Below are 23180 nucleotides of genomic sequence, written 5' to 3'. Positions count from 1 at the left end.
ACCACCATTCTCAGTGTCCCTGTGGGTGCAGAAGATCTAAACTCAAGTCCTTGTGATTGCACGTCAGGACTTTACTCTGCACCAACCCTCCAGCTCCTACGGTTTTTAGATAGGATTTTCAAGGCATGGAAAATTTTTTTAAAAATTAAAAGATTGGTAACTCAATGTCAGGAAACCCTTGGTAGTCCTGTGGAGTTTGGCATTTCCAAGCAGAAGGCTTTTCTACAACACCCTACAGAGCCAGCCTGAAGGCTCACTAGAGTGGTGGGAAATTTAGTCCGTCTTCACAGTCTTTTGTGATCTGTGCATACACCATTCAGCCTGTCAATCAGACTTTCTCCTATATTCTACAAAGGAAATTAATGTTTCCAAATCTTTACACCCAGTTCTACAAAATTATAAGGCAGCTTAAATCTTTAAAATGATACTTCTCCATAAATCATTTACAATCAGTGGGACTACACAGTCAAACCATAGGAGCCAGACAACAGGGCCGGTGAGATGGTTCAGCCCGTAAAAGTGCCTTCCATCAACCTGATGCCCTGGGTTCCATTCCCGGGGTCTACATGGTGGAAGGACAGAATTGACTCATACTAGTTATCCTTGGACCTCCACAAGTGCACTGTGGTACCCACAAAACAAACAAGAGAGAGGGGGAGGAGAGAGAGAGGGAGGGAGGGAGGGAGGGAAGGAGGGAGGAAGGGGACAGAGGGAGGGAGGTAGAGAGAGAAAGAGATGGTTTAAGAGCTGGAGAATATTCCAGTCCACCAAGTCCAGTAGTACTCACCCAGTTTAACCAAAGTCATAATTTGCAACAAGTCAAAGGACAAAGAACACATTTCATTCCCCACATCACAGAAGGACTTTTTGCATGTGTTACTGTTGGTAATGTTCCACTCTGATGGTAGAAACGGTACTGAGCATGGAAGTTGTCAGGGTGGCTGTGACTGCACACTTAGCCTATTCCAGGGTCCTGAGGATGAAGAACTCTCACACAGAAGCATGGCTCTAGTTTTCGTTTATTTTTATTTTACACATAGAAAACAAGATGAAAATTCTTGTCCACAACCCCTGGGCAGAGCCCTAAGGAAGGTCTCATCCTAACAAACACATCTGAAAGGCTCTTTCAGGCGGAGGCTGTGTCCAGAGCTCAGTGCTGAGCCTCGGAGCTGGAGGAGTCAGAGGAGAGGGAGCCTGCTTCCAGGGCGGACTGTGTGGTGGATAAAACTCTCTTAGGAATAGATTGTGTCTAGCATCATGAATGTAAGCAATGCCACTGAATTCAACACTTGAAAACTACTGAAAGTTTATATATTTAACACCAAAAAAAAGACAGCAAATTCTACAATCAAATATCAGAAATATATTTTAAAATATTGTTCATACCACCAATATCTCTTACAGCTTCACAAGGTAACTAGCATTTTATTCTGGGATTGTATGTCTATTTAAATATGAATGACTTAGTCATAGGTAACTCAGAGAAATCCACAGATGCTTTGTAACTGAATATGAGACAGTCTGGGACAATGACTCTTTGCAATGAACACTTGCAAGTAAAGATACATGGACAAAAAGGTTTACTGTGTGACTATGTCACACTGCAGCTTCCAGGATGAGATTATTTTCCCTCTTTGCAAGGGCAGAGAGCAAATACGCAGGGACGGGAAATGAATGAGACTGAGGTGTATGTTGTGAAACACAAAGACTAAATAAAAAGAATGTTGATAAAAGCTAGTCTAGTAGACATATGAAGCAATGAGACCATTTCAACTGCTTAAGGGCATCACAGCCTGTCTTAACAGTGGCCAGGCCAGCAACGGCGCGTCTGAGGAACTTAATGTAGCCAGTCTCAAATGCCGCAAAATAGGTGTATCAACTAATGTACAAGTGACTCATTGAAAGTGGATATGGAACACATTGGCCTTCTATTGTAAAATGAGTGGTGGGCCGCTTCCCGCCCTCCCCCCAGCTCCCAGCTAGCTTTACCCAAAATAATTACACGGAAACTGTATTCATTTAAACACTGCCTGGCCCATTATATCTAGCCTCTTCTTGGCTAACTCTTACATCTTAATTAATCCATTTCTAATAATCTGTATATCACCACATGACTGTGACTTACCAGGAAGAATCTAACCTACGTCCGTCTCGGAGAGGAGAGTCATGGCGTCTACCTGACTCTACTTCTTTCTCCCAGCATTCTGTTCAGTCTACTCCACCTATCTAAGCTGTTGTCCTATCAAAAGGCCAAGGCAGTCTCTTTATTTAACCAATGAAAACAACACATAGAAAGATGACCCTCCCACATCAGCCTTCTGGCCAGGAAAGGCCAGTAGAGTGTGACTTCTCTTCCAGGATCATCACTGGCTGTTGTAGTGCACAAAATGATAGATCACTAAGAACCTTCCAACACGTGGCTGGAGTTGGGGGTCAAATGCTTACAGGTTTATGGGGTGTTTCATACCAGTCGGCAAAGAGAACAGAGGCAACCCTTGTGAAGGGCATGTTGGGAAGCAAAGAGAGGGGGTGCAGACTTGGAAGAATGGGATGTCCTCAGACCTAGCACCAAGCAGTTGATGCTGCCCTGCCTCTGAGAAACAGACAGTGAACCCTGACAGCAGATATCTATTCTGAGAAGAAAAACGGATAGCTGGTTTGACTCACTGCAGGGAATACTCAGACTTTGGAGTGAATCTGGGTTGAAATCCAGAGTCCCATCCATTTATTTCAGACTGTGAAACTTTGAAGTGTTGACAAGTTGTGTTTTACATCAAGTTTTCCCTTTTTCTCATCATATATGCCTTAAGGCATCAATGTGAGCCTGCAATGGGTCAGCAGCATTGCGTGGCTCACACAAGGTAATTAGGAAGGCTCAGGGTGCCCCAGCATGTTTCCTCCTGCCATGCACTACCCACATCACCATCCAAGTGCTTAGTAACAGTAGGAATGGCTGCTCTCTGTCACCTTCCATCCCAAAGCTTAGGTCTTGGCCACACTCTCTAAAGATGGGCACTTAGGTCTGCAGATAGTCCAAAAACATTGCTCACCTTCAAGGGGATGTTTTGAATCATTCTCTAAAATTAAATCTGCCATAGGCTAGCTCCAGGTTACCAATACATGAGACCCCTCTTAGGGGCTTATGCAGATTTCCACAGGGAGTCAGGAAAACAGGGCAAACTTGGTGCCAAGAACCTGTGCAGTGAGCTTTCAAAATGTGTGTGCAGCTCAGGTTTGAACCCAACAGCACCATCTCCTGTCTCGTTATGATTCCTGTGGGAACAAGCAGGGCTTTCACCCTTACCCTTTGATGCTCTGGAGCATCATTATTCATCCTTCATCCTCATCCTCATCCTTCATTATTGGTCTCATTCCCCGAACAGCCTTACTCTGTAACACCTGAGAAATGAAAGTTAACTTTTGCTCTTCATTTGAAAGTATCCCTATTCTACTGAACACACACAGTAACCACCTCTCGTTAAAAGCCACCCCCAAACCTAAGCCCTTCAGGGTTGTAGACAGAGGAAGGATGAACTCTGTGAAGGTGCTGTTTCTCTGATTCTTTGAGATTCCCAAGCTGCTCTGGCGTGTTTATAAAACCTAACAAGTGTCTTGTGGATCCTTCGCCTTCCTTCAAAGGCCACTTGCCAAGCTGAGTGAAGAGCCAGGGAACATAGGGCACCTTTAGCACCCATTGTCCCTGATTGTCCTTGAAGTCTGTGTTTGTTTACAGTCGTGGAGGGCACTGTGTCAGAACAGCCAGACTAGAACAAGATCTCACTCTCCCCTTAGGCTGACCAAGTGTCTGAAACCAATTACTTTGAAAAACACTTAGAGACAAAATAATATTAAAAAACAAACCAAACCATCCATTTCTTAGTGACTTGATCATATTTTGCTTTCCCAATGTACACATCTTAAGCAGACCAGTCACCACCTGGACTCAAGAGAGCCTGAAACACACTGCCTCCCCAGATGATGTTTCCAGAAAATCTGGACAGGAAAAAAAACAAGCAGAAAGCTACAGCCCTGTATGCTGCACAGACCTGAGCTGTCGTCCGCAGGAAGCTACACAAAGCCTGACCTCCCAGCAAGGGGTTACAGACACAGCACCCATTGGTGGGTATGGGTTGGCTGTCTCATTACAGGGCACTACCCACACAGAAGTGGCTGTATGTCACCACCCCAACCTGTCTGTACACTAAAACCTGCCAGAGGAAAGCTTATACAACCAGGCTGTGAAGTACAGTGAAGAACAATTAAGATAGGTACACGGGTGACTACATTACCCACGTGACTTCCCAAAATACACTGTGCTTCCACGTCGAAATGCATCTGTGACCTGGGACCAGCCTGTGGTCCCGGATCCCTTACCATCAACCCTGAGTTCTGCCCAGTCTATCACAGAAGGTGGCTTGGAACCCTACCTTCATGAGGAAAACAAAATTCACTCACCACACCGCTTTCCAGGTCAGGGTTGTTGCCGCCTAGCTCATCAATTTCTTTAACAATTTCAGCTGGTACCTGGGGAGAAAATGCATTGTTGAGCTGAGTCATAGCCAGGGCCAAATTCCTCTAAAAAAGCAGAGAGCACATGAACCAGTGTGCAATTCTAGACCAGTTCTACAGACAGAACTGGAAGGGGAGAGATGAACTTTTTCCTCATACATAATTGTTTGCTACATTTTTACCTTTAGTTCCACCAAGAAAATGGAGAAATCTTTAGAGAGAATTTCTATAAATTCTTTTCATGTAAAGAAAAATCCTAGGAGCAGGACATGGTGATAACACATCTGTAATTATGGAACTTAAGAGGTCAAGGCAGGAAGATTATGAGGTTGAGGATAGCCTGGGCTGCAGAAAAAGTTAAGTCTAGAAGAGTCCTGTTCCTGTGCTGAGGACAACCCTTCAGATCGGTGAGTGGGTGCCATCCCAGGGCAGGGTGGAACATCCGGGATAGGAGCACTGGGCCCCTTCAGCTCCTGCTACAGGGGCTTCTTTGTTCCATACATCCCTGCCCACTCCCACCCCCTCCAAGCCTGACCTATTTTGTCTGCAAGGTCCTTGGCCCAGGAACAGTTCCTGCTCCTGCACTGAGGCTACCCACCCAGAGGGGTAAGTGTGCACCCTGCCCCCCGGCCGGAGGGGAATGCACGCCACCTCCAGCTCCTGCTGCAAGGGCTTCTTGGCTACATACAACTCTCCCCTCCCCCCGCCAAGTTCGTCCTTTTGTCTGGGGGGGGGGGGGGGGCTCGACCTCCAAGAGTCCTGTCCCTGTGCTGAGGACAACCTTTCAGACAGGGGAACAGTTCCTGCTCCTGCACTGAGGAGATCCACCCAGAGTCTGTCACAGCATAGATTGGACCAAGACACCAAGACTCTCCTGGCAAAATATAAAGGAAGAAATGGGCAGGTGCCAATGCAAGAATTCCTCCAACAACCTGAAAGGCAACATGACATCACCAGGATCCAGGAATCACGCAACAAGAAGAATTGAACACCTTACTCCAGAAGAAATAGAAGGAATAGACTTTAAACATAACATTATGAAAGTGATAGAGTCCCTTAAACAGGATGTGGAAAAACTCCCTTAAAGAAACGATGAGAAGAATAACAAAAAAGTTTGAAGAAATAAATAAATCACTCAAAGATACCCTAGGAAACCAAGAAAAAGCAATCAAACAGGTAATGAAAACTGTTCAAGACTTGAAAAATGAAACGGAGGTAATAAAGAAAACACAAACCGAAGGAAGGCTGGATATGGAAAATCTGGGTAAACGAACAGGAACTACAGAGACAAGTATTATCAACAGAATACAAGAAATAGAAGAAAAAATCTCAGACACTGAAGATACTATAGAGGAAATAAACTCATTGATCAAAGAACAAAGCAAATCAAACAAATTCTTAACACAAAACATCCAGGAAATCTGGGACACCGTGAAAAGACCAAACCTAAGAATAATAGGGGTAGAAGAAGGAGAAGAATTAAAGTTCAAAGGCCCAGAAAGTATATTCAACAAAATTATTGAAGAAAACTTTCCCAACCTAAAGAAGGATATTCCTATGAAGGTACAAGAAGCATACTGAACACCAAATAGACTGGATCAAAAAAAAAAGCATCCCCTCGCCATATAATAATCAAACTACAAAACATACAGAATAAAGAACGAATATCAAGAGCTGCAAGGGAAAAAGGTCAAGTAACATATAAAGGGAAACCTATCAGAATTACACCTGACTTCTCAATGGAAACCATGAAAGCCTGAAGGTCTTGGATAGATGTGCTGCAGACACTAAGAGACCATGGATGCAAGCCCAGACTACTATATCCAGCAAAACTCACATTCACCATTGATGGAGAAAATAAGATATTCCAAGACAAAAACAGATTTAAACAATACTTAGCCACAAATCCATCCTTACAGAAAATACTAGAAGGAAAACTGCAAACCAAGGAAGCCAATAACACGCATAATAACACAAACATCTAACAATTCCCCACCAGCACAACTTAAAGAAGAGAAATACACAAACACTACCACCAGGAAAAATAACTGGAGTTAGCAACCACTGGTCATTAATATCACTTAATATCAATGGACTCAATTCACCTATAAAAGGCACAGGTTAAGAGAATGGATACAAAAACAGGATCCAACATCTTGCTGTTTACAAGAAACACACCTCAAACTGAAAGACAGACACTACCTCAGAGTAAAGGGTTGGGAAAAGGCTTTCCAATCAAATGGTCCAAAGAAACAAGCGGGTGTGACTATACTAATATCTAACAAAATTGACTTCAAACTAAAATCAATCAGAAGAGATGGAGATGGACACTTTATTCTCCTAACAGAAACTATTCATCAGGAGGAAGTCTCAATCCTGAATATCTACACCCCTAATATAAAAGCACCCACTTATGTAAAAGAAACATTACTAGAACTCAAAGCGTACATCAAACCCCACACTCTAAGAATAGGAGATTTCAACACTCCACTCTCACCAATGGACAGGTCAATCAGACAGACACTTAACAGAGAAATAAGAGATCTAACAGATGTGATGAACCAAATGAACTTAACAGACATCTATAGAACATTATACCCAAAAAGAAAAGAATATACCTTCTTCTCAGCATCTCATGGAACCTTCTCAAAAATTGATCACATAATTGGTAACAAAGCAAAAATCCATAGATACAAATAAATTGTAGTAACCACCTGTGTACTATCAAATCACCATGGATTAAAGTTAGAATTCAACAACAATTCTAGCCCCAGAAAGCCTACAGTCTCATGGAAACTGAACAGTCAACTACTGACCCACCCCTTGGTCAAGAAAGAAATAAAGAAAGAAATTAAAGTTTTCCTTGCATTTAATGAAAATAAAGATACAACATAATCAAACCTATGGGACACTATGAAAGCAGTGCTAAGAGAAAAGTTCATAGCACTAAGTGCCCACATAAAGAAAATGGAGAAAGCACATATTAGAGATTTAACAAAACACCTGAAAGCTCTAGAAAAAAAAAAGAAGTAGCTCACCCAGGAGGAGTAGAAGACTGGAAATAATCAAACTGAGGGCTGAAATCAACAAAATAGAAACAGAGAAAACAATCCAAAGAATCAATAAAACAAAAAGCTGGCTCTTGAAGAAAATCAACAAGATTGACAAACCCCTATCCAAACTAATCAAACAGCAGAGAGAGAACACGCAAATTTATATGATCAGAAATGAAAAGGGGGACAAAACCACAGACACAGAGGAAATTCAGAGAATCATTAGATCTTACTACAAAAGCCTGAATGCCACAAAATTGGAAAATGTGAAAGAAATGGACATTTTTTTAGATAAGTACCATACACCAAAGTTAAATCAAGACCAGGTGAACAATTTAAATAGACCTGTAAGTCGTGAAGAATTAGAAGCTGATATCAAAAACCTCCCTATCAAAAAGAACCCAGGACCAGATAGTTTCAATGCAGAATTCTACCAGAACTTCCAAGAAGAGCTAATATCTATACTCCTTAATGTATTTCACAAATAGAAACAGAAAAGTCATTGCCAAACTCCTTTTATGAAGCTACAGTTATCCTGATACCAAAACCACACAAAGACACAACCAAGAAAGAGAATTACAGGCCAATCTCACTCATGAACATCGACGCAAAAATTCTCAATAAAATACTGGCAAACTGAATCCAAGAACACATTAGGAAAATTATCCATCATGATCAAGCAGGCTTCATCCCAGAGATGCAGGACTGGTTCAACATACGTAAATCTATAAATGTAATCCATCATATAAATAAACTGAAAGAAAAAACCATATGAACATTTCATTAGATGCTGAAAAAGCATTTGAAAAAATTCAACACCCCTTTATGATAAAGGTCTTGGAGAGATTAGGGATACAAGGTCCATTCCTAAATATAATAAAAGCTATATACAGCAAACTGACAGCTAACATCAAATTAAAAGGAGAGAAACTCAAAGCCATTCCACTAAAACAAGGAACAAGATAAGGCTGTCCACTCCTCCATACCTCTTCAATATAGTGCTTGAAGTTCTGGCAATAGCAATAAGACAGCATAAGGAGATCAAGGGAATTAAAATTGGAAAGGAAGAAGTTAAACTTTCGTTGTTTGCAGATGATATGATAGTGTACATAAGCGAACCCAAAAACTCTACCAAAAACTCCTACAGCTGATAAACACCTTTAGTAATGTGTCAGGATACAAGATTAACTCCAAAAAATCAGTTGCCCTCCTTTACACAAAGGATAAAGAAGCAGAGAGGGAAATCAGAGAAGCATCACCTTTCACGATAGCCACAAATAGCATAAAATATCTTGGGGTAACTCTAACCAAGGAAGTGAAAGGTCCATTTGACAAGAACTTTAAGTCTTTGAAGAAAGAAATTGAAGAGGATACCAGAAAATTGAAGGATCTCCCTTGCTCTTGGATTGGGAGGATCAACATAGTAAAAATGGCAATTCTACCAAAAGCAATCTATAGATTCAATGCAATCCCCATCAAAATCCCAACAAAATTCTTCACAGATCTTGAGAGAACAGTCATCAACTTTATATGGAAAAACAAAAAACCCAGGATAGCCAAAACAATCCTATACGATAAAAGTACTTCCGGAGGCATTACCATCCCTGACTTCAAACTCTATTACAGAGCTACAGTAATGAAAACTGCTTGATATTGGCATAAAAACAGAGATGTTGACCAATGGAATCAAAACAAAGACCTGGATATTAACCCACAAACCTATGAACACCTGATTTTTGACAAAGGAGCTAAAATTATACAATGGAAGAAAGAAAGCATCTTTAACAAATGGTGCTGGTATTAACTGGATTTCAACATGTAGAAGAATGAAAATAGATCCATATCTATCACCATGCACAAAACTCAAGTCCAAATCGATTAAAGACCTCAATATTAATCTGAACACACTGAACCTGATAGAAGAGAAAGTGGGAAGTAGTCTGCAACACATGGAGACCAATTCCTACGTATAACTCCAGTAGCACAGACAATAGGAGCAACAATGAATAAATGTGACTTCCTGAAACTGAGAAGCTTCTGTAATGCAAAGGACGCTGTCATTAAGACAAAAAGAAAACCTACTGAATGGGAGAAGATCTTCACCAACCCCGCATCAGACAAAGGCCTGATCTCCAAAATATATAAAGAACTCAAGAAACTAGCAATTAAAACTCTAATTAACCCAATTAAAAAATGGGGTACTGAACTGAACAGAGAATTCTCAACAGAAGAAGTTCAAATGGCCAAAAGACATTTATGGTCATGCTCAACCTCCTTAGCGATCAGGGAAATGCAAATCAAAACAACTTTGAGATACCATCTTACACCTGTCAGAATGGCTAAAATCAAAAACACCAATGATAGCCTATGCTGGAGAGGCTGTTGAGTAAGGGGAACTCTCATCCATTGTTGGTGGGAATGCAAACTTGTGCAACCACTTTGGAAATCAGTGTGGCGGTTTCTCAGGAAACTGGGAGTCAGCCTTCCTCAGGACCCAGCAATTCCACTCTTGGGAATATACCCAAGAGATGCCCAATCATACTACAAAAGCATTTGTAGTATGTTCATAGCAGCACTATTTGTAATAGCCAGAACCTGGAAACTACCTAGGTGCCCCTCAATAGAAGAATGGATAAAGAAGGTGTGACACATATATACTTTAGAGTTCTACTCAGTGATAAAAAAAAATGACATCTTGAATTTTGCATGCAAATGGATGGAAATAGAAAACACTTTACTGAGTGAGATACCCAGATCCAAAAAGAGGAATATAGTATGTACTCACTCATAAGCGAATTCTAGCCATAAACAAAGGACATTGAGCCTATAGTTCGTGATCCTAGAGAAGCTAAATAAGAAGGTGAACCCAAAGAAAAACACATATTTATTCTCCAGGATATTGGAAGCTGACAAGCTCATTGGGCAAAAGTTGGGAGCAGGGGGGTGGGGTTGCTTGTGGGGAAGGGGAGATGGGGAGAGAGAAGGGAGAAGGGAGCAGTAAAGAAGTTATCCTAACCAAGGGAGCCAATTTAGGGTTGGCTAGAGTCTTGGCTCTAGAGTTGTTCCCAGGTGTCCAAGAGGATTTCCCCAACTAGTTCTGTGGGCAGCAGAGAAGAGGGTGCCTGAACTGGTTTTATCCTATAACCACACTGATGAATATCTTGCATATCACCACAGAACCTTCATCCGACGATAGATGGAGATACAGACAGAGACCCACATTGGAGCACTGAACTGAGCTCCTAAGGTCCAAATGAGGAGCAGAAGGAGGGAGAACATGAGCAAGGAAGTCAGGACCACAAGGGGTGCGTCCACCCACTGAGACAATGGGACAGATCTAAATGGGAGCTCACCAAGGCCAGCTGGACTGGGACTGATGGAGCATGTGATAAAACTGGACTCTCTGAATGTGACTGACAAGGAGGGCTGACTGAAAAGCCAAGAACAATGGCACTGGGTTTTGATTGTACTGCATGGACTGGCCTTGTGGGAGCCTAGTCTGTTCGGATGCTCACCTTCCTAGACCTAGAGGGAGGGGGGAGGACCTTGGACTTCCCATGGGGCAAGGAACCCTGACTGCTCTTAGGACTGAAGAGGAGGGTCCAGGAAGATGGCTCAGTGAGTAAAAACACTTGCTGCTTAAGTCAGGAGACCTGAGTTTAGATGCCCATAACCCACACGAAACCTGGACACCAATGTGCAGATCTGTAATCCAACTACTCCTACTGTGAGATGGGAAAGAGGAAGGAGTCTCCACTAGAAGTTCCTGAGTCAACTGGCCCGGGGTCCAGAAGAAATACTTCACAAAGGACGTGAACGATGACAATACTCAGGACATCCACTGACCACTGCGCTCACGACGTGGCAAGCACACACCCTCCCAAATGAACACAAATACATCAATAAATACTTATAATTATTCATTTAAAATGCCATAGCCATGGCAGGTACCACTGGTTAGCAAACATAACTCTTGGCGGACACCTGGGGACCCTTGTCAAAGGGCTGTTCTCTGCTCCGTAGGTTCCCCCTACAGTCTGGCTGTCCTCAGCCCCACAGAACAGGGTACTCTCGCTCAGCTTTCTTGTCCTTCCCGGGTCTCAGGGCCTGCTGTGTCAGAGAGAGGCAGTGACCCAACTAAACCAGTGTCCCAAACCTGCTCCCCACTCAGGGAGAGTTGAGCTGGTTCTGTCACTGGGCCACTTGCATTTTAATGCTGCATCTACATTTAATGCTTCAGCTAACAGGGCTGCCACAAGTTACATGTGTGCACCACACATCCTCAGAGTCTAGCCAGAACCCTACTCATTCTAGCATCACACAAGACACCCACTGGGGGACCCTCTGCTGTCCTGATCCCAAAGGAGAGATGGTGACTTGGAGGCTGAGTCAAAGCCACCATCATGGGCAGGGGAAGTAGGGCACATCACACACATGAGCTAAAATGGTAACAAACTAGCAATAGGTAAAGATGTACCCTTGGCAAAAAGTCCCAAGGACCCAGCAGCTGCAGCCAGCTGGCCTGGACCATGCTAGAGTGGAGCTGTGGAGCTGTATAGACGTGCAGGTTTGTGTCCAATGTCTCCATCTCTTTAGGATGGCATGGGTGTTACCATTCTGTGTGGCTGTACAGACGTGTATGTTTGTGTCCAATGTCTCAATCTCATCACAGTGGTGTGGGTGTTCCATTCCTACAATCTCATAAAAAAAGTAATCTTAGTCCTATATTTAAGGACTGTTCAAACTACATTTTAAAAAAAAACATTTCAAAGGGTAGCTGATGTGACGACAATCACCATCCAATAAACATAGAGAAAACACCTGCCACTTTGCATCACACTCTTGTCAGAGGTGCCAGAGATCTTGAGAGCAAACAGACACATCCTCAAGAAGCTGGAGTCGTTTGGAGATGATGAACACTCATTAAATTGTCAGTGCTTGAATACAGAGCTACGGCTGTGACAAAGGCACACAGGACAGAGGGGGACAAACCGGTGCTTAGCATAGAGGGGAAGCCAGTGAAAGACTGCCTGCCTCCAGTGATGTTTAACTTAACATGAAAAGGATGGAGGATACTAATAAGCAAAAAAAAAAGGAACCGGAAGTGCATGTCAGCAGCCAGGACAGTGCTGCAAAGCTTGCTACAGGTGAAGCACAGGGCTCTCAGACAGCACTCCCGGAGCAGAGAGTGGGAAGTGTGCAAAGACCTGACCATGAGATGCCACCATATGAAGTGGTGATCTCGGGAGACAGTGATTGGCTCTGGGCACATACAGCGGGAAACAATGGTACAATCTGGATATGAAACAGTTGGAAGGTTAGTCTTGGGAATGCCCCTTAACTCTGGATGAGTCAAAGTATCACACATCCCGAGACAGGCAGGGGTCAATGTCTGGGGACATGGGAAATGGGAGTAGAAACTCTAATTGTGTTCTCACCCTCAGGATGGCTGATGCTGCGTAGACACAAGGTCAGCAATAATCTGTGAGAAGACTGTAGGACTCCAAAGATGTGAGATTCAGACTTTTCCTAACATGTAAGGGACAATGTAGATTCCAAATGAGAAAAGGAGCCTCAGCCCGGACCCTTCACTGAACCCTAGAAAGAAGTGACCATAGAGGAAGAAAAATCAAGCGCCAGTTCAGCTGGCTCGGCAAGATGCTTGCTGGAAAAAGAAAATATTCTGAGGAAAACAAGTAGCTGGAGCTACCAGATGGAAGCGAAGGTCACCGTGTGGAGAGCTGCTAAGCAGACCGAGTGTGGATGTGAGTTCATGCCTAGCAACCAGCAGCAGAAGCCAGATGAAGTGACGGGGGAAAGAACAAAGGTAAGAGAAGCCACACCCTGGAAAAGCCGGCTGTGCACCTGCTGGAGAAGCAGGTGTTGCCACAGTAGTGAGGCTGAAGCAGGGTCCATATGTGGTGATATTTTGTTTGTGCTTTAACAAGATCAGAGTATGGAGCTAAGGCACTAGCTAGCCATAGAGACCAGGCAGTGGTGGCACACACCTTTAATCCCAGGACTAGGGAGGCAGAGGCAGAGGAATCTCTGAGTTCAAGGTCACCCTGGGCTACACAAGATTGATCCAGTCTCAAAGAGAAACAGAGCTGAACGATGATAAAAGTTCATACTTTTAATCTCAGTACTTTGGAGTCACACACCTTCCCAGCACTAGGAAGGTGGAGACAGAAAGGGATATGGCGGAGAGAGGAATGTAAGGCAGAAGGAGACAGGATACACCATTCAGTCTGAGGATTTGTGGAGACAGGATCTTGCCCCTCCACTCAGGGGACTGTATAGAGACAAGAACTCCAGTGGCTGGCTGCTCTGCTCCTTTGATCTCTCAGCTTTCACCCCTAATGTCTGACTCTAGGTTTTTATTAAGATCAATGAGAATTCCTGGAGTGGGAGAATTATCTGTATTCTGTCAATCATGTATTTTAATAAAACGCTGATTGGCCAGGCAGGAAGTATAGGCGGGTCAACCAGACAGGAAGTAGAGATGGGGCGATGAGAACAGGAGAAGGCTAGGAAGGAGGAAGCCTATTCCTCCCGTTCCTACCCAGACCACCAAGAAGCAAGATATTACCTGCCCTGCTGGAAAAGGTACTGAGCCACATGGTTGACATAGATAAGAATAATGGGTTGATATAAGTTATAAGAGTTAGCAAGAAGCCTGATTAACTGATTAGCTAATGGGCCAATCAGTTTATAATCTTATGGAGTCCTCAGTATGATTTTCTTTGGGGCTTGCCGGTTGTGGGGTACTGATGGGATGGAAATCCTCACAGCTGGCCCTCATGTTACAAATTCCAGTACATCCATGCTCATCTACAACTTCGACACTTCAGAGAGGTGGATCCCAAGGGTAGGGGAAGTTGGATGTGGAGGTGGGGATACAGCGCCTTATTAACATAAAGCACCCGGTTCCTGTGAGGCTCTTAGCAGTCGGTACCCGTTTAAAGCCAGGGGAAGAAGTCACAGGACAACAGACATCCTCCCTGTTATGTAAGAGTACATGACTGCAGATAAACACTCAGAAACTACATGGCAGCCGCCTGCCTCAGAGCCATTTCTCAACCTTGTTCTTTGCTTACACACTAAACTGCAATTAGTTTTTAAGTGTCCGTCATAATTTTCAGAGGATCCAGAAGGGAACCACAACTGACTATCAGGGCTCAGGTGCCTCTGCCTGGCTATGAGAAGGACTAGAAGAGAAGGCCAAGAGAGGTCTCCTAAGGATTCCTCAGAAAATGTCTCACTACAGAAATGAGACAGACTCTGTTCTCCTCAACAGCACTCTTGCCTCCGTACACCCCACACAACTGAGCCACCCACGGAACCAGCGAGCCTAAGGCCAGAGACAGTGTGCTGAGGAGAACAGGAGGGGTGATGAGGGAAGAGGAATATTCACCACACCCGATGAGCCGAAAGTGCTGCCTCTAGAACCTTCCATCTCACCGAGGTCTCTGCAGGCATCATGGATACTCTACGCTTTGATCTGTTCATTAAAGCAAATACTTGTGGGGGCTTTCTTAGCTTCCCCTGAGCTACTCTACACACCTAGAAACCCCAAAGCCCTAAAGCTCCATTACACCATTACGTGTCCTCTAATTAGGCAATCCGCAGGAAACATGAGCCTGCACTGTCCTTCTCTTCATGAGCCCCATCATCTCAGTCTTCCTTAGTCAGTGACTTCCTGACTGTCTGGGGAGCTGGGGGAACTGATAAGCCCAGGAGGTGGAGTCAGAAAGTGTTGTGTTGGTATCCAAGCAAAGACTGGTCCTTTGCTGTGGCTCTTTGGACTGCAGTGACATCAGTGCTCATCCCCCTCCATCTCCCTGGGGGACAGTCGCCCTCATAACAGTTCTGGGAGGTGGTTAGCATTCTGGCACAAGCTGCTGTGGTGTTAGAGTGGTTACACTGTCTTCCTCTTACCCTTGCCTTCCACCATGTGATGACAAAGTAGGAAGTCTCTCGCTAATTTGTCTCGGGGCTGAACTTCTCAACCTCCAGAAACAGGTGCTAGCACACCTCGGCTCATTACAAATGACTTAGACCCAGGTGCACATATCAAGGTTTCAGGTTCAGTCCCTGACATTTTCCATCAGTCCACCCTTCGCAGGCCTCACCAGAGGACTTCCCCATCTAGGAACTGCACAAATTCCTATCTTTTAAAATATAACTTACTATGCACAGATTAAATTCAAGACCATTTCTCCAAAGATGAAGTCAAAGTTTCCTGCCCTAAGCTAACCAGAGCCTGCAACTGTAGAAACATAGTTACACAGAGAAATATAGTTGTATCCATGGGATGATGTCATTACTCATTACTTGACATCTGTGCTGGATAGTTTTATGTCAACATGACACAAGAATCATCTGAAAGAAGGGAACCTCAATTGAGAAAATCCCTCCATAAGATCCAGCTGTAGACCATTTTTTTAATTAGCAGTTGATAGAGAAAGGCCCAGCCCATGGTGGGTGGTGTCATCCCGGGGCTGGAGGTCATGGGTTCTATAAGAAAGCAGCTGAACATGCCATGAGGAGCAAGCCAGTAAGCAGCACCCCTCCATAGCCTCTGCATCAGCTCCTGCTTCCAGGTTCTGCCCTGTTTGGATCCCTTTCCTGAATTCCTTCAATGATGGGCTAAAATGCAGAAATGCACGCTCTCCTCCCCAGCTTGCTTTTGGTCATGGTGTTTCATCATAGCAACCCTAAGGTAACATCTTTACAATGGTGGCTAAATACAATGGCCAAAGCACACATTTTCTGACTGCAGATAAGATGTGATGGCCACCTCATGGTCCATCATTATGTGTCCCAGCAAAGACGGTTTGATTAAATTGTTTCTGTTGCCTACTTAGTCACAGCTGTGAGAGAAGTAACGAATACAGAAAATTAGCACCAAAGAGTGATGCAGGAGAATTGTCTGTATTCTGTCAATCATATTTTAATAAAACGCTGATTGACCAGGCAGGCAGTATAGGCGGGAAAACCAGACAGGGAGTAGGGGTGGAGCAAAGAGACTGGGAGTATTCTGGGACACAGAAAGCCCTCAGCCACTCCTGCACAGACCACTGAAGAGGCAGCTTGTAACTTGCCCAGCTGAAAAAGGTACCAAGCCATATGGCTAACATAGATCAGAATAATGGGTTAAGATAAGTCATAAGAACTAATAAGTAGCCTGACCTAATGGGCCAATCAGCTTTATAACTTATAGAGATCTCTGTGTGATTGATTTTCTTTGGAACTTGCCGGCTGAGGGGTACCGGGCGGGATAGAAACCCCAACAAGCTGGCCCTCATGTTACATATGGCACCCACGTGGATAACTGAATCCACAGAAAGCTTGAGAAAACTTGGGAAAGAATAGAGTAAAGCATGTTTTCTTGGTAGCAGCAATTTCTCAGGTCTGCTCTGCTTGCTAGAGGCAAGCAAATGCTCTCATCTAAGAGAGGCTTCCTGACTCAGCTTTAGCTGCAAAACCTTGCAGCTCTTTTAAGAGGTCATGCTGTGAAGCACTTAAACGGTGTTGATGAAAAGCTGAACGCATACTTTTCGGGTTTTCAGCAGTAGCAGGAAAAAAGCTGCGCTGTTTTAAAATGCCGGCTTTCTGGGCTGTCCTGCCAGGGCAAACTCTGACTCTTTTAGGCAGGCAGTCGACTGAGTGTGGTCTGTGAGCAGAATACTACAGCTTGCTTGCTAGCAAGGACCTTGAAACGCCATAGAGTTGTGGCAGTGAACACAGCTCTGGCTGGTATCTCAGCCATGAGACTGGAGAGCTGGGGAGTGGGCTGGATCTAGCCGTCAAAGCCACTGATCTCCATATTGCTTAGTAAATTAAAGGCTCATGTGGTCAGAAAACGAGAGATATACAGTAAAGAGAGATTCAAAGAGGAAGAAAACCTCTAAATGGTTTACAGTGTGTTAAAAAATATATGCAGGCTAAAGGTTAAAGTCATTAAAAATAAAAAAGAAAGAAAGGGGAAAATAGGGTGTGGTGGTACACACCTTTAATCCCAATGCCTGGGAGGCAGAGGCATATTGACCTCTGTGACTTCAAGGGGTAGAGGCAGATTGACCTCTGTGACCTCAAGGTGTGGTAGTACATGCCTTTAATCCCTATGCCTGGGAGGCAGAAACAGATCTCTGTGAGTTCAAGGTGTGGTAGCACATGCCTTTAATCCCAGCACTGGGGAGGTAAAGACAGGTAGATCTCTGTGAGTTCAAGGACAGCCTGGCCCACAGTGTTATTCCAGGACAAAGATATACAGAGAACCTGTCTCAAAAAGTAAAAGTAAAAATAAAAGAAATAGAGGTTAAAATAAAGATGGAAAATAAACAGAGAATCTCGATACTGTATGCTATTATGCTCTCTTTGAATTGTTTGAATGCTGAGGAAGGAGCAACAGCTGCTAAAGGACTGTTGTTTATAAATGCTGCTGAACTAACCCAAGATAGGTATTTTGAAAATACCTTGGCTTCAAAACTGAAGTCAAAAGGTTTGTTACTTTGGAGAAGAGATTTTGCTTTTGTTTCCACAGAAAATGAGAGGTTGTGGATTCATTCTGAGTTAAGAAAAATCCAGTATGATCAAGGAAGGCCACCTGAGAAATCTCCGACAGGAACAGATGGCCCAGATGTCTGAGTTCTTCATCCAGAACAGGTTCAAGACTGCTGCCTGAGATGATCAAGACTCACAGGATACTCCAGTCAGGACTTGATGATAATTCTAAATTTTCTTTAGGTCCCCATAAGATTATCAGCGCCCCCAACCAGCAGGAAGTAGCCTGAAATACTACACCCACATTCCCAACAAATGGACTATGGGTATTTTCCTTTGTTTAAAAAAAAAAAAGAGGGAAATGATGCGGGAGAATTGTCTGTATTCTGTCAATCATATTTTAATAAAACGCTGATTGACCAGGCAGGCAGCATAGGTGGGAAAACAAGACAGGAAGTAGAGGTGATGCAATGAGAACAGGAGAATTCTGGGAAGCAGGGAGGTTCCTCTGCCATTCCTGCGCAGACCACTGAAGAGGCAACATGTAAACTGACAGCTGAAAAAGGTACCAAACCATATGGCTAACATAGATCAGAATAATGGGTTAAGATAAGTCATAAGAACTAATAAGTAGCCTGACCTAATGGGCCAATCAGCTTTATAACTTATAGAGATCTCTGTGTGATTGATTTTCTTTGGAACTTGCCGGCTGAGGGGTACCGGGCGGGATAGAAACCCCAACAAGTTGGCCCTCGTGTTACAAAAGAGTCAGGCCGTTGCCACGGCAAACCTTACTGTGTGGTTCATAGGCCCCTGATTTGTGGGGGAAATGAGGAGGATCTGAAGCTACAGGCTAGAGCATCCCTAGAACATTGTAAGAAAGGCTTCATGGGACATTCTGGAGGGAGTTTGGAAAACCAGAGAACCAGGAGTATTGTAGGAGTCTGATTGTTTGCTCCCGGCTGCCCAGACTTGAAATAACTACACAGAAACTGTATTTATTAAATCATGACTTGGCCTATTACCTCTTGCTTCTTATTGGCTAGCTCTTACATCTTAATTTAACCAGTGTCTATTAATCTGTGTATTGCCATATGGCTGTGATTACCAGCAAGGTTCTGACTCGTCTCCCTTGTGGTGGCTACATGGCGTCTCTCCTGACTCTGCCTCCTTTCTCCCAGCATTCAGTTTAGTTTTCCCCACCTAGCTCTGTTCCCCTATAGCTCTGCTATAGGCCCAAAGAAGTTTCTTTATTAATCAATGGTAATCATAGAATACAGAGGGAAATCCCACATTACAGGAGAACTCAGATAATGGAAGCCTTGCTAATGAGGTTCCAGAGTGGAACAAAGACCATACAGGCAGTGGTTCTCAACCCTCCTAAAATTGTGACATTTTAATATAGTTCCTCGTGTTGTGGTGACCCCCAACTTCTTTTGTTGCTACTTCATAACTGTAATCTTGCTACTGTTATGAATCATAATATAAAAATATCTGATATGCAGAATATCAGATATGCAACCTCTGTGAAAGGGTTATTCAGTCCTCAAAGGGGCCACAGCTCACAGGTTGAGAATCACTGCCTACAGGCAATAGGACTACAGGCCACTCACATTACAGAATCTGGCTGATTTCTGACTAGGTGTTAAAATTTGAGTATGGCTGAAATCAAAACTAACTAGCTAAGTTATTTGGTGATTTCAAATTAGAAGAACATCCAGGCTATGTCATGGTTACTGCCATATGGGAATATAAAATGTACAGCTTAGAGGGGAAGGGAGGAAACAGTAACAGTGATACCACACCTAGGGTACTACACCAGGTACCCAATGTGCATCTCTTCCTTGTCTACCCTCAGAATCACCTCCTTCTGTGGGTAAACTTATAGAAGCCACCACACTGCTTTTATCCACAATCCATTATCTCACTAATGAAACTGAAAGGCAGTGTGATGCAGGATGTCTGTTTATATGTTGTGAATATGTTTTATTAACATTGGTTAATAAAGAAGCTGATTTGGTGAAGAGCCAAGCAGAATACAGTCAGGCGAGAACTCCAGAGATACAGGAACAAAGAGGAGTCAGGGAGACATTAGCAGTCACCAGAAAAGCAAGATGTAAGATAATGCCACAGCCACGTAGGAATACATACATTAATATACATTAACATAAATGTGTTAATTTCAGATGTAAAAGCTAATTAGTAATAAGCCTGATCCATTTGCCAAACAGTTTATAATTAATATTAAGCCTCAGAGAGGATATCCAGGAACTGATGGGCAGGAAAGAAACCTCCAGTTACAGTAGTGTGCATGCCGGGAGCCCTGATAGGCACTAGAGTGTCAATCCCGAGCAAAGCATACTGCCCCTCCACTCTGTGGTCTTTATAACTTAGGAGTAGAGACAGTAACCAAACAGTGATATACTGTAGTCACACAGGTGACAGTAACCAAACAGTGATACACTGTTGTCACACAGGTGACAGTAACCAAACAGTGATATACTGTTGTCACACAGGTGACAGTAACCAAACAGTGATATACTGTAGTCACACAGGTGACAGTAACCAAACAGTGATATACTGTAGTCACACAGGTGACAGTAACCAAAAAGTCATATACTATTGCCACACAGGTGTCAGTTATCCAACTGGCTCCTTCCACAGAAGTGCTTGAGGAAGGAAGAACAGATATAAAAATGTCTGGCATGGGGACTCTTAAGGACTTACAGTCGCTGTGGGAGCCCACAGAAGTGGATCTGCTCCACCTTGACTAAAGGTTGGAGAGTTCACACCTATTCTTGCTCCTTCAAGGTTAGATGACAGGTTTGACCCAAGGTGTGGCTAATAACAGGATATTTTGACCTAGGGTGAGGTTACTTGATGCTTTGGACATTGAGAAAGTAATTACTTTGTTCTTTGTATCTTGATAAAGAAGCCTCTTGCCGTTCCTCTCCTATTTGGAATAGGGTATATAAAGCCTATGAGCAGCAAACATGGAGCAAATCTCATAATTTACTAGCTGCCCTCCTGACTTTATCAATCGTCTCTTACCTATCTTTTTCTTAATCCTCACACTTCCCTCCAAGCACGGACGAATGAACTAGGCAGGACCCAGCTGATGATATTGCCCGGGTGAACGATACGACAGCAATTAGCTAACAGAACCTTCTAGAGGCCAGGGAGAACCTGGGGGTGAGGTTGCTGAAGAGGGGAATAGGAAAAGTAGGGGCGGACACAGCTGAGTCAAAACAGTCCCAGCCCTTGTGACCCACCTGGTCAACCGGCACCTCCACCTTCACCTCTGGATCCTCCCTGACTTCCAGTGCTTCCAGTGCTTCCTGGGTCTCCTTATCCAGAGTCTGCGCTTTATAGACATCACCCTCTAAGGGGAAATAACAAACAATCTTTGCAAACCAGCAGAAAAACTCATCCCCAGTAGACATTTTCTGAAACAAATCAAAATTTCAATTCAGCAGCTCCTGAGCTTCCTGTACCATCAGACAGAAAGAAGCCCAGACAGGGTCCCTGCATTATCTACATACCCATCTCTCCCTACTCCCCTCTCCCTCTCCTCTCTCTCTCTCTCTCTCTCTCTCTCTCTCTCTCTCTCTCTCTCTCTCTCTCTCCCCCCCCCTTTCCCCTCTCTCCCCTCTCTCTTTTTCTTCATCTCTCTTCTTTTGTTCTTGCTTCTATAGAGGCCTCAGCTCAGTGGGCCCCAATTTTCGCAGTGTCTGTCTAGTTTCTATCTCCATGAAAGTCCTGGCCCCTTGAAAATTTGAGCAATTTCTCCATCCAGAGGTCTCCCAAACTACCCAGATGCTGCAGAGCAGCCGAGCAGCGTGGGCGGGACTTCTCCCACCTGCTTCCTGTCTGCACCATAACTAGACACTGCACCAAGCCCTTCCCTGGGTTTGTTAGACTGAAGAGCGAGACAAGCCTCAGGAAGAGCATCATCAGACATAAACACCCGAGAGCACCTGACAGAGAGGACAGCACAGCAGTAAGAATGAGAGTAGGCATGGCGAGAGCCATTTTAACTGTTTCATTTTACAGTCAGGTCTGAATCTCTCTGCTAAGGGTACCCAGGAACAAGCTAGATGTCTGCTATGTTCGAGGTTCCCTTCTAAAGTCAGGCTGGATTGATATCTGTTCTTACAGCAGGAATATCTGTAGTCCTCATATGCATGCGAACATGGAATTTACTTTAGATACGACGTGTTTGAGTTCCCCCTGCCCTCAGCTTTGAAATGTTACTGTTCATGTGGCAGCCTACTCCTGCCCCACAACTGAACACACGTTGCAGAAAAAGCTTTGTCTGAGACACACACCATACATACACACACTTTATTACACATACACCTTGCAAGCCATACATATACACACTACACATATACCACATACCTCCTACATATGCACACCATATACACACATACACCACACACATCAAACATATACACACTATACATATACCACACATACCATACATATACATGCTGTACATATACATACACCACACATCCCATGCATATATATATACTATACACATACCACACACCCCATACATATATACATTATACATATACATACACCACACATCCCATACATCTATACACACACATACACCATACATCAAACATATGTAAACTGTGCACACATACACCACACACCATACATGCGCACATAATGTACAAAAGACACTATGCACACCATACATACTGCATATGCACACACACAGAGAGAGAGAGAGAGAGCACTCTTCACAGCCTGTAGGAAAGGAACTGCCCCATTACCTGCACCACTTTGAACTAAGGGTCCCGGAGCTGTTTCCTTTTTCTCTTTGGCATAATAAACCGAATCCTGGCTTTTAGGTGGTATGCTGTCATTTTTGAGAGGTTCTTTGTCTTTGGGCTCCACCTAACATGCAGATTAAGAACAAAAGATGTTAAGAATAGACTCCCCCTTGAGTCCTCGGACCTTGGGATGGACAAGGGCAGGAAACCCAGGAGCCCAAGAAGCCTCCAAGGATCTCACCACTCTTGTTCCCTTCTGAAGGAGGTAAGGGGGCTATGCTGTGCTTCCTTCCCCAATCCACTGCTAGAGAGGTCATTTGGC

The 23180-nt window shown here is 43.8% G+C and overlaps 1 protein-coding gene across 3 annotated transcripts in view; it reads right to left on the bottom strand.

Moving 5' to 3' along the window:
- The window catches only part of Dcdc2c (doublecortin domain containing 2C), a 79732-nt gene that overhangs the window by 28952 nt on the left and 27600 nt on the right, over positions 1 to 23180 (bottom strand). For all 3 annotated transcript variants that reach the window (XM_087906730.1, XM_087906728.1, XM_087906729.1), the window contains exons 7-9: positions 22859 to 22982; positions 21341 to 21450; positions 4456 to 4524 (exon numbers count right to left, since the gene is read on the bottom strand). In XM_087906730.1, the coding sequence (XP_087762856.1) occupies positions 4456 to 4524; positions 21341 to 21450; positions 22859 to 22982 (303 nt within the window). The remainder of the gene's footprint in view (positions 1 to 4455; positions 4525 to 21340; positions 21451 to 22858; positions 22983 to 23180) is intronic.

Source organism: Myodes glareolus, chromosome 6, assembly GCF_982192425.1.
Source record: "Myodes glareolus chromosome 6, mMyoGla1.1, whole genome shotgun sequence".
Classification (NCBI taxonomy): domain Eukaryota; kingdom Metazoa; phylum Chordata; class Mammalia; order Rodentia; family Cricetidae; genus Myodes; species Myodes glareolus.
This window is presented reverse-complemented; position numbering and strand designations above follow the sequence as displayed.